The sequence below is a fragment of the Chrysochloris asiatica genome, unplaced genomic scaffold (genome assembly GCF_000296735.1).
Source record: "Chrysochloris asiatica unplaced genomic scaffold, ChrAsi1.0 scaffold00037, whole genome shotgun sequence".
In the NCBI taxonomy this organism is placed as follows: Eukaryota; Metazoa; Chordata; class Mammalia; order Afrosoricida; family Chrysochloridae; genus Chrysochloris; species Chrysochloris asiatica.
In genome coordinates, this window is record NW_006408555.1 from 22,241,859 (window position 1) to 22,259,728 (window position 17,870).

The 17,870-nt window shown below is 43.5% G+C and overlaps 1 protein-coding gene across 1 annotated transcript in view; it reads right to left on the reverse strand.

Moving 5' to 3' along the window:
- CDH3 (cadherin 3, type 1, P-cadherin (placental)) overlaps nt 1-17,870 on the reverse strand; it is a 55,214-nt gene that overhangs the window by 4,371 nt on the left and 32,973 nt on the right. Inside the window, exons 11-16 of the mRNA XM_006860219.1 lie at nt 14,180-14,421; nt 13,688-13,833; nt 12,834-13,058; nt 7,053-7,259; nt 4,433-4,563; nt 3,909-4,055 (exon numbers count right to left, since the gene is read on the reverse strand). Of these exons, the coding sequence (XP_006860281.1) occupies nt 3,909-4,055; nt 4,433-4,563; nt 7,053-7,259; nt 12,834-13,058; nt 13,688-13,833; nt 14,180-14,421 (1,098 nt within the window). The remainder of the gene's footprint in view (nt 1-3,908; nt 4,056-4,432; nt 4,564-7,052; nt 7,260-12,833; nt 13,059-13,687; nt 13,834-14,179; nt 14,422-17,870) is intronic.

Below are 17,870 nucleotides of genomic sequence, written 5' to 3' on the forward strand. Positions count from 1 at the left end.
ATGTTTGGAAAAAAATGTCCAGTATACTGACATTCTGGAAGTTATCTTCATTGAACTGGGGGGAACCAAGTCTGTGGCAATCCAATTGATTCTGACTCACAGTGATACGACAGGATTGAGTGGAACCGTTCCCTAGGCTTTCCCAGGCCATCCATCTTTATGGAAACAGACCGTCCGCCTCATCTTTCTTTCATGGAGTGGCTGGTGGGTTCAAAATGCCAACCCTTCAGTTGGCAGAGTGGCACTTAACCACTGAACCATCAGGGCTCCCACTGGAAGGAAAAACTTCAGTTATTTAACTCCAAGGTGAAGGAGTCTTCCGCAATCTAAAAACCCTGAGCAGCTTTCCCGTTTGGGAGAAAGCACTTGTTTTGCACTGAATTCTCTCTAACACACCCAGGCTTAAAGAAAAGTCTCAACCACCAGGCTCTTTCTAGAAGAGAAAACAGTCACTGAAGAGAAAACTGAGGCCCAGGGGTTTGAGTTGGGGTGAGGGATCCTGACTGCCCATTGTGTTCCAGTTTTAAATGTCAACCACTGTCTTCCTTTTTTCTGTTATGAAGAGCCTCCGTTGACTGCCTGCTACCATGGAACCATGATGTGTCTGGCTCACACATAGATCTGTGTGTCTAGGTCAAGGTCTCATGATCCTGGCTGCATAGTTGAATCTCTTGGGAAGTTTAAAAAAAAAAAAGCCTGGATTGCAGGCATTAATAGTTTTCAAAGTTCCTCAGATAAGTCAGATACATAACCATGCTCAGATACTGTTTCATAACAGTAATCGTTCCCTAATAAAAGCTTTCTGCTAGGCCATGATTCCCAAACTTGAATAACCTGGAGAGTTTTAAAAACAAAACACAAAACAAAACCCTGAAGTTTAGGCCACATTCCAAATCAATGAAATTACAGTGCATAGGGTCGCTATGAGTCGGTACCGACTTGATGGCCCCTAACAACAACAAACAACAGAGGTCAGAGACATCATATTCTCAAAGGTTTCCCAAGTGATTCCAAACATACAAGCAAGTTTGGGAGCCACTGGCCTAGTATTATTGTAGGTACTTAATCCTTCAATCCTTGAAACGATCTATAACAGAGGTTCCCAGACATTGCTGCACATTGGAATCACCTGGGATCTTAAAAAAAACTCAAACCCAGTCTGTGCTCCTAACAACTGCTGCATTAGTTAAGAAAGTTCATGAATCACACCTAATCTATCCTTAATCAATCTCCAAATTAAGCTTTTACAGAGGAAGCAACAGAAGTCCGGAGTTCACAGGGGCTGCCAGAAGTCACACAACTTGTTGGTGTTGTTGGGGGCTGAAATGTGTGTCTAAAACATGTGTTGTAAATCTGAACCCCTATACCTGTTGATAAGAGCTCTATTGGTGCTGTGGGTTAGGTATTGGGCTGCTAACTGCCAGGTCAGCAGTTCAAGCCCAGCAGCTGCTCTGAGGGGGAAGAATGATTTAGTCTCATAAATCCAATACAGGGTGGCTATGAGTCAGAATCAAATCCTGGTGTGGTGCTGTGGGCTAATGCACTGGACTGCAATGTCGCTTGAGCTGCAAGGTCGGCAGTTCAGGCTCACCAGCTGCTCCTCGGAAACTCTATGGAGGGTCGCTATGAGTCGGAACCAACTTGACGGCATAACAAACGAGTCAGAATCAACTGGATAGCAGTGAGTTTGGATTTTTGGCTTATGTTGTTGTTGTTAAGTGCTGTGGATCCCTGTGGGTATAACCCTGTTTAGGAATAGGGGCTTCTTTATTTGCAAATAATAGAGTAATATCAACATCAAGTGTGTCTTGAACTAATAGTTTTTGAGATCTAAAAGACCAGATTAGGCACTTCATCGAACTGGTAGGAACCCACTGAAATCAAGCACAAATGGAGGAAAGACAGATGCTATGTGGCGATCGCCAAGGAACACCAAGAAAATTGCTGAAGAAGCAGTGGCAAGGATTTTTCCACCAGAGAAGATAAAGAAAGCCTTCTCCTAGACCAGGTGCCCTGACCTTGTTACAGCCACCTACTGTGATAGCTGTTAGAGCAGCACTAAGAAATTAACATTGAACAATATCATTCATATGACATGGAAGTACAACATTGCTGAAGATAATTAAAAAACACCTGCAACAGTGCATCAACTGGGAAGTGCCATAAATTCAAGCTGGATTCAGATGAGGCTGTGGAACAAGCAATATCACTACTGATGTCAGATGGTTCTTGACAGAAAGCAGAAAATACCAGAAAGATGTTTACTTTGTTGATTATGCAAAGGCTTTTGAATGTGTGGATCATGACAAACCACTAATACCACTGGGAAGATTGGGTATTCCAGAACACTTAATATACTCATGAAGAACCTGTTGTTGTTAAGTGCTGTCGAGTTGGTTCTGACCCATAGTGACCCTGCACAGGGTTTCCGAGGCTGTAACTCTTTACAGGAACAGAAAGCCTCATCTGTCTCCCATGGAACTGCTGGTAGTTTCGAACTGCTGACCTTGAGATTAGTAGCCTGATTTGTAACCAAAACGCTACCAGAGCTCCGTTGTTATGTGCTGTGGAGTCAGTTCCCACTCCTAGTGACTCTGTACAGGGTTTCCAAGGCTGTAAATCTTTACAGGAGCAGAAAGCCTCATCTTTCTCCCACGGAACAGCTGGTAGTTTCGAACTGCTGACCGTGAGATTAGCAGCCTGATTCGTAACCACTATGCTACCAGATTCCTTATTTAGGAATTCTTAATAGTTGAATGCTACATTGGAAAAGGCATTGAAACAGGAAAATCAAGGAATCTGCATTCTAGTTAAAAATGTTTAACTATTTATGTGAACTTGTTTATGTCATAATACGTGGTGTCATTAGAACAGAACAAGTGGACACTGAGTAGTTTAATATCAGGAAAGGTGTGCAACAGAGTTTATTAAATCTGTATGCTGAACAAACAATCTGAGAAGTTGGATTATATGAAAAAGAATGTGGCATCAGGATTGGAGGAAGACTCATTTACAACCTTTGTCGTGTCATGCAGATGATACAACCTTGCTTGCTAGAAGCAAAGAGAACTTAAAACACTTACTGATGAAGATCAAAGATCTTCAATATGAATTGTACCTCAATATACAGAAAACGCACATCCTCATGACTGGAGCAATCAATAACATCATGATAATTGGAGAAAAGATCGAAATGTTAAAGATTTAATTTTGTTTGGATCTACAATCAAGTCATGGAAGGAGTAGTCAAGAAATCAAATGATGTATTGAATTAGGCAAATCTGCTGCACAAGACCTCTTTAAAGTGTTCAAGAGCAAAGATATCAGTTTGAGGACTAAGGTATGGTATTTTCAATAGCCTCATAAGCAAATGAAAGTTGGAATAAATAAGGAAGACCATAGAAGAATTGATGCATTTGAGTTATGGTCTTGGAGAAAAATATTGAAAGTACTATGAACTACCAAAAGAACAAACAAATCTGTCTTAGAAGAAGTACAACCATAATGCTCACTGGAAGCTAGGATGGTGAGACTTCATCTCTCATACTTTGGACATGCTATCAGGAGGGACCAGTCAGTCCCTGGAAAAGGACATGATGCTTACTAAAGTGGAGTGTTGGCGAAACAGAGGATGGCCCCCAATGAGATGGCGGCAGCAAAGGGCTCAGGTATGACAACCATTGTGCAGATGGTGAGGACTGGCCAGTGTTTAGTTCTGTTGTGCGTAGGGTAGATGTGACTTGGAACCGACTCAATGGTAGCTAACAACAAGAAACTAAGACAGTGGTGGAACCAGAATTTGGACCCAGAGCCAAGCCTCCAAGCTCACTCATGCTCCTTCTCTTGTGTTGCGGTGGTAGACTTAAAGTAAGGCATGAACTACCCTAGAATGCTCCCCCATGACTCACCTCGATGATGAAGTTGCCAATTTCATCTGGGTTGGCTGGACGAAGACGGTACATGGGGGTGGGGATGAAGGTTGGTGCCACATCGTTGCGAAGAACCACCTTAGGCTGGGCCTCCAGACCCCGGTGAAGTTGAGTGATGTCATAGTCCTTTATGAAAATTATGGAGCACTGGATTGAGAAGGTCTCTCCCCACTTCCTTATCATTTACATCTCACCCCATCTTCCTATCACTTGGATGCTTGTGCACATTGGTAGGTCTCAGAAGACAGATAAATGTCAGAGATTTCTGAAAGCCCTTTTTTCCACCCTTCTCTACATTCACAAATTAAGCACAGGCTCAAGGTCAGCTTGGCTGGAGCCAAAGAAGCTACAGTAATGGATCGGATACCCTTTCAGAAATGCAAGAGTTGTGGCTAATCCTGCATGAAGAACGATGCTTCACATCAGGGTCTGGTCACTGTAGCTGACATGCTGGTGGCCCTGAGGGCATCCAGCCACAACTAGCAGACCTCTCAATGTCTCACCTGGTCTTCTTCACCACCACCTTCTTCACCATAGTAGAAGACGTTGTCCCGGGTGTCATCTTCTGGAAGTAGAAGGGGCTCCTTGCCCTTCCGCCTCTTTCTCACCAACAAAAGGAGCACCAACAGGAGGACTGAAAGAGTTTGAGAGTGAATTACTCACTCCACACAACCAAGACCCCTAAACCCTCAGGGTTTCATCTAATTTTTAACCTCCCTACACAGTAGCCAGAGCAACAACCCCAATCATGTTATCTCTCCTGCATAACACACTTCAATAGCTCCCTTCACATCTGAAAAAGTCCAAACTCTTCATCAAGGCCTACATGGGTTGGCCCCTGCCTCTACCTCCAACTCTCCAACTCACCCACTTTCAAAAGTCTAGGCACATTAGTCTCCTCTGTATTCCTTAAGTATATACCATGCAGTGTCCCACTTGAGAACCAGCTGTCTCCTTACCTGGAACACTCTTCATGTATATACATAACTCATTCTCATTCTTTAAAGCTCAGCTTAACATTATTTCCTCCCAGAAGTGTTCCAGCTTCATTCCCCCCACCTATAATTCTCTATCATTTGCTGCCAGTCTTCTCCATTTTGGTAGTATTGACCTTACAAAAATCCTCCTCTGGGGGGGATGGAGCTCTCCCATCAGACATTACCATTTAGTGAGACTCTTCTAAACACCACTTTAAAAACCAGTAGGGACTGGTTCTCCCTACATTAGCCAAGACTTTAAGTTAGAGCTAGATAATGCAGCTTTGAAATGGTACAATAATTGGAACATATGAGGAAGCTTCAGAAATTTTGTGGAAAAATTCCATTATCTTTTAATTGAATTTTTTCCCATGAACTTTTTGAAGCCCTTTTGTTAGTGCAAATGCTATGCTAGGCTTCTAGTGATATGGTTACCAGGTTATTTATACATGGTGGGTGGGAGTGGGGTGGATGGTCAACAAATGCCACACTGCATGACCATATTCCGTTAACCTCTGGCCCTTTCTGAGGTCACAGCTACTGCTTAGGTTGTGGCTGCTTTTGGAACTGCTGACTCTTACCACACCAAACAACCCTAGCTTTCTTTGGGGGTCTGCAGTCAGGATGTACATCCCATGAATGGCTAGACTGTAACCTGTCCCTTCCCCTTTTCCTCCTCAGAAGAACCCAAGGCTTATATGTCGAATGCCTACAGATATCCCCACTTGGACTGGTCTGGCAAAGTGGCTCTTTCTACCATCCTTCCCCAGTCAGGAAATGAAAACTTCACGTTTTTAGCTGCTCAGACCGAAAGCCTTAGAGTGCTCAATCTAGGTATTTGCAAAATACCTTGAAATACATCTACCTCTGACCACCACCACCACCATCTCATTCCTGGATTATGACCACAGCCTCCTAAACTGTCTTTCTTGACTTTCCTGTGGCTGCTCTAAAGTCTGTTCAGTAGAAATCCTCTACAATTCAAGTCAAATCACATCATTCCTCTGCTCAAAACCTTGGTATCTTTTCATTGCAAACAGAATAACAGCCCAAGTCCTGAAAACAGCCTCCAAGGCCCAGCATGTTGAGTCGCTGCCCCTATCATCTCTCGGCCCTGCTCTGTGCTTTCCCTCTCACTCCTGTCTGGCCAGCCAGGCCTCCTTGCTATTGTCACGTGTCAGGCACAGTCCTGTCTCTGGATTTTTGCACTTCCCCGAGATATAGGCATGATTTGCTTCTCAACCTTTCAGGTCTTTACTTGAATATCCCCTTCACAGCAAGGAAAAACCTTGCTTGGAATGGCAGCTCTCACACACATCTTGACATTCCTGTTTGCTTACATGCTGTATCTCTAGTGCTCAAAACAGTGTAGAAAATAAAAAGAAACTAAACCAGTTGATATTAACTCGATTCTGACTCACGGTGATCCCATGGAACTGAACTGTACACCATAGGGTTTTCAATGGTTGGACTGCTCACCCGAACTCAAGGTTTACATGGCTAGTACCTTTTTTTAAAGACACCTTTAGGTGGATTCAAACTACCAACCTTTTGCTTAGTAGCTGAGTACTGAACAGTTTGCACTACCCAGACTCAAGAAGTATGCTGAATGGATTACAGTTTGTTATTGTATTCACATCTGATAGTGTGTCTTCTGGGCAAGGACTAAGAGAGTAGAAAAACAACTCTAAAGGTTCTACCATTAGAGCAAAGACTTAGTTTTCATTAAACACCTCTTCTCTGTCTACTAGACTGTGGTTCTCAGACTCTAGCTGCATCAGAGTCCCCTGGAGGGCTTGTTAAAGAAAACACAGTTTGCTAGACTCCCACCTCCAAGTTTCTGAGTCAATAAACCTGGAGTAAGGGCTTGGTAATTTGCCTTTTAATGAATTCTGGGTAATGCAAATACTGCTGGCCTCGAGGTCACATTGGAGAACTTGCCTCTAGACTCCATGACAGCAGGGTCAAGTCTATTTGTTCACTACTGTATCCCCAAAGCCTCATACATTCCATAAATATCTACTGACTGATGGTCATTCCTAGAATTAAGAATTCAAGAAATGGATAAGCAATGCGTCGGTAGCCCCTTAGCCCCTGAAGTTCAGGATAGAATCAGCTTTTTAAACTGCCCCATCCTGATACTCACGCAGCAGCGCCAGGACAGCCCCCAGGATGGGGAGCACGAACCCCCCCTTCCAGGGCTCAGGGCAGGTCCCCACGTGACCGCTGCAGTCACACACGGTGGCCTTGATGATCGTCAGCTGTTCCTTGTTGCCGTGGTCGGAGAGAGAAAGGTGAACATCATATGTGTCTTGCTTTAGGAACTTCTTCAGGGACAAGGCCACTGTGTCTCCTAGGGTGAACAAGCGATTTGTTGGCCTTGGAATACCACATGTGGAGGGGATGGAGTCTAACTTGGTGAAGGTGTGAGGAGACAGTCCTGCATCTGGGCAATGGGAGAATATCCCAAAGCAGCCAAGTGCTAAATATTGACGTTTGGTTAAACCCAAATCCATCACAATGGAAAGGATTATTTATTGGGAAAGAAGGACAGATTTATCCATTTATTTGAAAATAAATTACAATATTTTTTAAATATACAATTTTAAAAGTGATGTTATACAGGACCAATAATTTCTCATCACCATCAGGTGCTAGATGGTTTGGTGTCTCAAAAAACAACCCATTATTTTTCCTAAGAGATCTAGCTAGTCAATCTCGTAATATTCCTACTAACTGGCCACTTCTGTTTCACTGTTTTAAAGTGTACTACAAAGCCTAAGACTGGGTGACAGTCCTAGGAAGGGGGTAGGACATTTTTATGGATCAGGGGTCTCTTTGAAGAAAGGTCTACAGATGTTACCCTTCAATTTAGATCTAGGTTTCTCAAGGGGATGCTAAAGGCTTGGACAAGACTGTTAAAGAACTTTCTCAAGCACTGCTGGTCCCTACCATGTAAATGCCAGTTGTTGTTGTTGTTGTTAAGTGCTGCTGAGTAGATTCCGACCCATAGCAACCCCGTAGAGGGTGTCCAAGGTCAGTGGTGAGCTTGAACCACCGATCTTGCAGTTCAAAGTACTTTGCAGTCTGATGCATTAACCCACAGTGCCACACCAGGACTCCATATGCCAGTAGTGTTCCCCAATTATAAACAAACCCACCCACTTCCCAGCTTGCCTGCAGATCCCAGCAGTAACCTCAAGGCATTTTCAGGGAAAGGGCTCTGCACACTCACTGGCTCCTTTTTATTAAAAGGTCCAAAGGGGGAATGTTCCTTATTCATTTCCATTCACCAATAAATAGAGCTAGTTCTGCAGAGTGGTTATCTGGTCTACCATGCAGAGAGGCCAGTGTTGGGTATGTCACCAAATACTCCTATCACCATCCCACTCTCATGCTGTTGAGCTGACTTCTCAGTTGGTGATGATAATGATGATGGAGGTCAAACCGACACTGACTATGTACCAGGCCGTACCCTAATCCTCACCACAGCTTGAAGAGGTAATTACTAGTGTCACCCAAAAGATGAAATACTTAGGACTAATTCTGTAATCAGAGAACCAAATGACCTATACAAAGAAAACTACAAGACACTACTACAAGAAACCAAAAGAGAATGATAAAAACGGAAGACTATACCATGCTCAACATTGTAATGATGTCAACACTACCCAAAGCAATCTATAGACATAATGCAATCCCAATTCAGATTCCAATGTCATTTTTAAAAGAAATGGAAAAACTGAGCACTAACTTTATATGGTCAGGAAAGTGACCTCAGATAAGCAAAGCATTACTTACGAGAAGAAGAAAGTTGGAAGCTTCCCACTCCCTGATCTCAAAATCTACTACACAGTCACAGTGGTCAAAACAGCCTGGTACTGCGACAATGAAAGATACGTAGATCACTGGAACGTTACTGAAAACCCAGAAGTAAACGGATTCACATGTAGTCAGCTAATCTTTGACAAAGGACCAAAACACATTAAATGGGGAAGAGAAAGTCTTTTCAACAAATGGCGCTGGCAAAACGGAAAATCCATTTGCAATGAAACAAGATCTACATCTCACACCTATTATACAAAAACAAACAATGTGGATTAAAGACCTACACGTAAAAACTAGAACTGTAAAAATCATTAATGAAAAAATAGAGAGAAACTGAAGGGTTTTAATACATGGCATAAATACACTGTCAAACATAACTAAAACCATATAAACAGAAGAAGACAAAATAGACGACTGTGCCTAAAATCACACACTTACATGCATTAAAAGATTTTGCCAGAAGAGGGCCCACAAATTGGGAAACATTTTTTGCAGTAACATATTAGATAAGGAACTAATATCCAAACTTTATAGAAAACTATAATATTTTTACTACAAGAAAAAGACAAACAATCCAATTTAAAAATGGGCAGAAGACATGAACACAAATCTCCAAACAAGATATTCAGGTAGCCAACAAGCATATGAAGAAATGTTCATGATCACTAGCCAGTAGAGAAATGCAAATCAAAACAACAATAAGATATCTCGTCCCAGCATCAATAGGAACTTTAAAAAAAAAAAAACAAAAACAGAAAATAACAAATGGTGGCGAGGGTGTGGAAAGACTGGGATCCTCCTACAATGCTGGCGTAACTGTAAGATGGTGTGGCCACCATGAAAAATGGAAAGGGGCTTTCTCAAAAAGTTGGAAATAGAAATACTGTATGATTCAGCAATCTCTCTCTTGGTGTATATCCACAAGAAATAAGAACCATGATACAAGTAGATATATGCACACCAATGTTCATCGCAGCACTATTTACAATAACAAAATGATGGAGACAGCCTAAATGTTCATCAATGGAAGAATGGATAAACAAACTCTGGTATGGAATACTATGCAACGTTGAAGAATAATGAGGAATCTGTAAAACACCTCATAACACGGCTGAACTTGCAGGATATTATGCTGAGTAAAATTAGGCAATCACAAAAGGACAAATATTGCATGAGATCACTATTGTAAAACCTCAAAAAAGACTTTCATGCTAAAAGAAACATTCTTTGATGGTTAACAGGGGTGGGGAGGAAGGGAGAGTAGCTAGAGGGTAGATGTTAACTTGGGTAATAGGGAGGGCAATATATAAGAAGAGGGAGGTTGGCAGAAGAATGATGAAGACAGGTGAAGACACAGGGACGTATGTATGCAAGGGATAAAGGGGACAGAGGTAAACAGTGTTAAATATACAACCCTGGAACAACAGTGCTCTGTGGATAGATGCATGGACAGATACACAGGCTGAATGATTATGGGAGGAAAAGTAGATATATATCCCCCCAAATATATAAGGTTTTGAAAAAGGATATTTGTATCCTTTTTTGCTACAAACACATCTGTGAATGTGGTGGAACATACAGCAAGCAAAATGAGGAAAACTTTAAGGCAATGAATTGCTGGATCTGGGGGCTCAGAACCATAGTTTCAGGGGACATCATGGTCAAATGGTGTCCACAAAGACAAATTTCCACATCCTGCTTTGGTGAGTAATGTCTGGGATCTTGGACGCTCATGGGTGGCCAGCTATGGTACAACTATTGTTCTCTCCAAGTGCAGAAGAAAGAAGGGTTGATGACAATTAAAGATGTTTGGAATCATATTTCTCCAATGGACCAATGGAGCAGGTGAACATCAGTCACCACGACTCCAAGACCAAAGCTAGAATCACTATGAGTCAGAACCAACTCGATGGCACTTAACAAATGTTCAGTGAAGAAAAAAAAAATGACTTCTAGATTACAAGGGAGGGACAGGAGACCAACTTGAGGTCCCCAAAGGAGAGAAGCTAGACGTGGTATATATACCCAAATCACAGACATCTTGATAATGAGACAATATGGGAGGTCTCTCGAGTTTGCACAGGTCTCCCGAGTCCTTTCTGGGTTGGGCTTTGGAAATTGGGTATTTGGATGGAGGAGGCAGAGCCTGAATGTACATACTCCCCATTTCCCTCCTAGGGAGCCCAAACCCCAAGAAGGGGCAGCACTTTAAACTACAGTGATGCAATTTCTTCAGGAGCCTTGGGCTGCACCTACCTTTCTTATACACTATGCATCCCTTTTCCAGTCCTTGTGACAACTGTAAACCCATGAAAAGCTCAGAACCTCAGAGTTGGTGATCAGGAGGCAGGACAGGGAGGTGGGTTAGAGAAGAGGTGTGTGTGTGTGGGGGGGGAACAGGGGCTCTGGAGTCAAAGCCTGCCTTCAATTTTTGCTCTGTGACCTAACAACTCTGCGCCTGTGTGTACATAATTTAACTTCAGTGAGGCTCATGCATACACAGAACAAAAATACTGACCACAGAAGGTGGGAGAAATCTTAACTAAGGAAAAATAGTATCTTGCATATCACCAGGGTTCAATAAATGGCAGGCAGCCAGGCTGTCATGAATTATTTCATGTTTCTTTCAGTCATAGTTTATAACTCCCATCATTTCTGTCCTGCTAGGTCTCAGTGTGAGAAGGTGGGAGAAGATATGGCTAGGATGACACGATTCAGCTGTGGGTGTTAGCAGAGTTCATTGTAATTGTAAAAACTTGAACCTCTAGCATGGGTATAAAACGAACCATCTCAGAAGCAGGTAGGGGGTTATCTCACAACCATCAAAGAAGAACCAGGAGTATAGCACATCCTTTGGACCCTGAGATCCCTGTGCATTGACCCGCCTGGATCCAGGGACAGAAAACTGTGATATAGGAGGAGTGGTAAAGGAGCAGCAGCAGCAGCAAAACCAAGAACTAGAGCAGGAGACAGAGCAGTGGGCTCCCTGCCCACAGAGCAAAGAAAGCTGGAAAGGAAAGGAAAGCTCCAAGCACTTAAGTGGGAGAGCTAGGTTTGCTGACCCATGGAGCCAGAGCTGAGTGCCTTCAGGCTGAGGCTTAGGGTGGAGTGGTGTGTCCTATGGGCATTTATCAGCCACTGATTGAAACAATTGTGCTCTGAGCATTTTCTGATTCTGTATTGTAATCTGTGAACTTCCCTAATAAACTCCACACTCTAAGTATGGTGTTTGGGTTCTGTGTTGCTATTATAACAAAATGATTGAACCCAGTTGAGTAGAGAGGGCTGTGGGAGGAATGGTTGGCTCCATATTCTTTTGCAGCAGCAGAGCATCCTGGTAAATTAGATCAACTGGGTTCAAATCTGATGCCATCATTCTCTCTTAATGACAACTCTGACAAGATATTTAAGCTTCCGTAAGCCTCAGTTTCCTCTTCTGTAAAACGGGTGTGAGTCGGAACTGATTCGATGGCCTTAACAACAACAGCATCTGACAACAGTTCCTTATACACAGGGTTGTTTTGAGGATTAAATAATCTAATCTCTGTGCAGCATCTGAGTAAGCATGGTCCGTGTGTGTCCCTTCCTATTATTAGCTGCAGTTAAATTGGCTCCCAACACATGGTGCCTTGCACCATCCTCATGATTGGGTGTGGATTGGGCCATTGCAATCCAGAGGGTAGTCAGTGGTTGATTTTCAGAATTAGATCGCCAGACTTTTTTCCTGGTGCATTATTATAGCAACATGCCACACTCCAACCAACAGATGGGTGGTGACTGGGAACTGAGCCTGGCCTCCCACATGGAAGGTGAGAATTCTACCATTGAGCCATCGCTGCCCCCTTAGCGGTTCCTAATGTTGGAATCCTGATGCTGTGACATTGGATATGTTACTCTCCCTCTCTCTCTGGGCCTCAGGTGAGCTAGAATGGTCTCTAAGGACCTCTGTGGAATTCCAAAGTCTCATACTAGATTAGCATTGACTGCAGTTCTTGAGGAGATGGTTACCCGTGTGACCCACAGATGCAGGGGCAGGAATATGCATAGGGTCCTGGTATGAGACATAGCTGGCACCCACCTACCACCATTGCTCAATTACCTTTCTCATTGACCTCTGCCATCCAGTGCACATCCGAGTCATGGGTGAGCTGGGCCTGGAACGGGGAGGTATGGGGGAACAGATCCTTGTCTGTGATGTTCAGCACTTGAGGCACAGGGTCCTGGTTGCAGATGATGATCTGACGGGGCTCAGGGACTGGGCCATGGTCATTGACATCGATAAGTGTTAGCAGGAGCGTTCCTGTGCCGGTGGTAGGAGGACTCCCTGTTCATAATTACACATATAATCATTTCTCAGGATTTGCCCTTGGATGGGTTGATGAGTCAGTGTTAAGTTTCCCAGCAGTCCACAGCTACTTCATCCAGACAACCACTACCGGTCCATCACAAGGGAAAAATCTACCAGCCATCTTGAGTCTACTCTAGTGGTTGACAGTCAGTTTTAGGGAAGCTTCTCCTCAAGGCCTGCTGTCATTTCTCAACTGTCTCCAGGCCCTGGCTATGTTTCCAGTCAGAGCAGGCATCTCCATCATAACGTGACATCTCTAATTAGTCATGGCACTTTCTAGTGATCCAGATGCATCCTTAAAATCTTGCTCAAGATATTGATCCAAGCAACCCTCAACTAATCAATCACAAGGGGAATGGGCAGACCCGTTTAGGGCTCAGTGAACACAAACTTAAGCTGAAAGGAGCCCTCAGGGTAAAGATACCTCAGAACTGTCAGGGTCTTAATGATTCCAAATCAGGACCAGTCTTCAAAGCACTCCTCTTAAAGGCCCCTTTTCCTCTCCAGAGTGGTTTGTTGATATCCCTTCCCCACACCATACTCTGTCTAATGCCATTTGGGAACCAAAGATGCCCCTCGTGGAAGGGCTGAGAGGAAGCTCTCACCATCATCTGTGGCCAAGACCATGACTTCGTAGATGTTGTTTTTCACAAAGCGCTCATCCTCACGATCCAAGACACCCACAGCAGTGATCTGCCCACTGTTTGAGTCCATTGCCAGCCACTCTGCGGGGTCTCTCAAGATATGGTAGCTGGAGAGGAAAAGGTGGGAAGAGTCACATCCAAAATTGATCATAATTTTGGTGTCATCATTCTCAGCCTCCTCCTATCAACTGGCAAATGGAATCAGGGACTCTGGGCACCTAAGCAGGATCCAATGGAAAATGCACCTTGCCAATGAATGAGAGCCTAAATCAGCAGGGTGAAAAGGGAGGGACGGGAGGGAAGGGAAATATACTTGACCCCTGCTCAGTCTCTAGGAGAGTAGGAAGGAAAGCTTCTGTGTAGGGTGGTGTTCAAAATACTGACCAATCTTGATGGTAATCTAACAAATGCTGCCATAATAAACAGCCCACCCAACTGCACAGCTCCAAGTACCTGATCTTCTGATTCTCCTTGTCAGGGTCCTGGGCAGTGTAGGTACAGACAGGCTCCCCAGTGAGGATGCCCTCCTGGACCTCAACAGCTTTGGAGGGTGGGACAAACATGGGTGGCTCATTCACATCTTCCACATGGACTACTACGGTGGCTGTGGAAGTTGAGAGTTTCACCACAAAGGGACTCTCATTGGTCACTTCAACGTACAGCGTGTGCTGGCTTTTGGCCTCGAAATCCAAGCCCTAGGAGAGAAGCAGAAGAGGCAACTGAACCACCATTTTTGGAGGAGATCCCATGCAGTGCTGTGGATGTCAGAGAGAAAAGGTGAGGGAGGGTGTGTGACCTCCATCAGGAACAATGCTGTGCCCTTGTCCCATAAAGCCTCCTGTGTTTCTTGCATGGACATCCAGTAGGGTTCTCTCAGAACACCCCAGAGGTAATTTGACTAGAAAGCTCTATAGCACAGGTTCCCAATGGAGTAGTGATAGGCCCTCGGGCGTGTTGTAGAAACTTGTGGAGGCATTTCTAGTTGTCATAATGATTAGGGAACAGGCTGGGGCAGGGATGCTATGACCTACAATGTTACTGTCCCATGTGACTTTCCAATATCTCCTTGGTATGAAAAACCTGTTTGCAATTAAAGTCCAGATTATGTTTTGTAGAAGGTGAGCAAAAAAGAGGAAGATCCTCAATGAGATGGACACTCACTGTGGCTGCAACAGTGGGCTCAAGCATAGCAACGATTGTGAGGCTGGTGCACAATTGGGCAGTGTTTCGTTTTGTTGTACCTAGGGTTATTATGATTCAAAACTGACCCGATGGCATCTAACAAGAATATGTTTTAAATATAAGTCAATTAAAAAAATTTTTTTTAACTTATAGTAAATGCAACTTTTGACGGGAGCTTGTACTTTGATTTACTTAGGACTTTCCCAAAAGTTGTTTACTCAACACTTTAGAAAATCACCACAAAGTCACCAATTCCACTTGAGCATCTGAGTTACCAGGGTGATCTACTGTATCCACTGCATGCAGATGGGTCTACAAATAGATGCAGGTCACTCACTTCTTCATTATGTTTTCCAGTGTAGTTGAGCCCAACGGTTTACATAGTGAAAGATCTCATCATCAGTCATGTTCCTATAAATTTCTCCTTTGATTTACAGCTAAGGCATTGTTTTCCTAAGAATTCTATGGACTGGGTCAGTTATATTATAAACGAATTTAATTTCAGAATGTAAAAGAGGCATTACCAACTATTTGCTACAAAAAGAGGACACTGAATCCTCTGAAAAGTTGAGAATATTCTTAAAAGTATTAAATAAAATGCTGTTTCTCAAGCTGGGGCATTGTTTGTAATAAACCAGCAGGTAAAAGAAATCAAAGAAAGATGAAGCTCCTCTTCTTGAAGCATCAGTCTTAATGAAAAACAATTTGAGAGGCAAGGGTGTGCCTACTTATGAAGTAATTTGAGAGATTTTATTATTCAAACATGAACATATGTAAATGCAAAAGGAGCTTGATTTTCCTGTCAGTCTTTCTTTCAAGAAGTATCTTCTGTTCTTCTAGCCACTCCAGACTGGTCTGTTTGTCCTTTCAAGTGGAGATTTCCCACCTCAGAAGATTCTGCATGGGGTTCAGGAAAGAGCTTGAATGCAAATAAAACAGACAACTTCTGCAGTTAGGAGGCCCTCCTTGTGAGAAGAATGACTGGGGCAGCCACTGGACCCTGGGATCTGGGAGAAGGGACTGCACTGATCTGCTCCAATTACATCAGTGACTCTTTATGAAAAAAAAAAAATGTTGTTTTGTTTATCTTTTTATTATAAATTGGGTGAAAGTTATAGAGATCATCAGTTTTACATTCAACAAATCTACACATTTTGTTTCATCTCAATGATTGCAATCCTCTCGATGCAACATCGCTTATCCCATTTCCTCCCTGTGGTTCCTATCTCCACTCCTCCTTCTTTCCCAATCCTTCTGAAGTTGGTCATTGGGTAAATGCGGCTCCTTTGATATCTAATGGTTGACCCCTTCTATAGTGTGCATACCTCACTAGAGCTGTTGTTTCTCCCATAGACCTATCTCTTACTTGGCTGAAACTGAGCCAAGGTATGCACTCAATTCCAGACCTGAAGGGTGATCAATGGTCATAGTCTTGGGGTTCCACCAGTCTCTATCTGACCAGTAACCCTGGTCTTCTTTATGACTTTGACTTTGTTTCACATTTTCTCCCAGTCTATCCAGAACCACCTGATGTGAATTCTTTCATAGCAGTTGGTAGCAGTAGCTGGGCACCATCTAGTTCTTCTGGTTTCAGGGTCGTTGGAAACTAGTGTTTCTGTGACCCGTTATTAGTCCATTGGACTAATTGTTTCCATGCGACTTCAATTTTCATCATTCTTCTTTTCTCAGGACAGGGAGAAATCAAAAGTTGCACCTTAGTTGGCCCCTCAAAAGTTTTTAGGACATCAAAGCAAGTGGTCAGGTCTCCTCAGGGCAAACACCCTTCCAAGACTCAATGGGAATACGTGAGCAGACATGCACTCTGACTGGTGACCACATTGGTCACCAATAAGGGGAAGTGAGGGAAAAACAGCAAAGAAGATGTGAGCTAAACCCTACCACATTCAATAAACTCCTGTGAACCCAGGTGGAGACCTGGTTGGCCAGCAGTATGGCAAGACCTGGGGACTCCTAGCCACAGAGGACTAGAGTGGAGAGTGAAGTATCCACCTGATAAGAAGCAAGGGGATATGCACAAGAACATCCACACTGGCAGATAATACCCACTCGACCTAGCTTCAATGGATGGATGATCAGAACTCAACTAGAAGAAGAAAGAAGAGGTAAAAAAGAGTAATCTGATACAATTTGATGAACTCGATCTACACCTATCGATGCAGTAGCTTAAAAGAGGGAACAAATCTTTACAGTGAGGATCATTCCCACCCCCTCGGTACACAGTATAGACAGGGATGGGCAACTTGGACATTGGCTACCCAAAATGGAGGCTACAAAGGCAAGAAGTGACTGGCATACAAGCTTTCAAGAGGGAGCCTAGATCCAGAGAGTGCAGAGGAAGGTAGAATTTCCATGGAGTGGTATCTGTCTGAGCAGGGCTGATGAAAGGAGATGGGAATAGCACTCATGAGGCACAATAGTGAATAATTGCTATCAGGACTGATTGTGAGGGTTGGAAATGTAAAGGTAGACATTTTGTAGCAAAAGGAGGGGATTGTTTGACTTTGCAGTCCAGGAGCAGAGGTCCCTGGGACTATCAAGGGAGAGAAGAGCAGAGTGTGGGAACCTACCCAGAGAAAGTGACGCCAGAGATGGAGGCAGAGATGGTGACGTGGAGAGTGGGAATGGCTGGGGACTGTAGACCCAGAGAAAGAGAGGCCCTGTGTGCTGACAACCAGGGGAAGGCTTGCAGGGTATACCCTTTTGGTTGGTTGATGATGCATGGAGGGGATTGTAACCATGGCAATGATATTATATACTATAGGATGAATGTAAAGCTAATGTTCTCCCATGTAAACTATCACATAATTCACAATAAAATATTAAAAAAAAAAAAAGTTTTTAGGACCCTAGTTGCTACTTAGGAGCTCTGGTAGCGTAGTGGTTACGAATCGGGCTGTGAACCTTAAGGTCAGCAGTTCGAAACTACCAGCCGCTCCGCGGG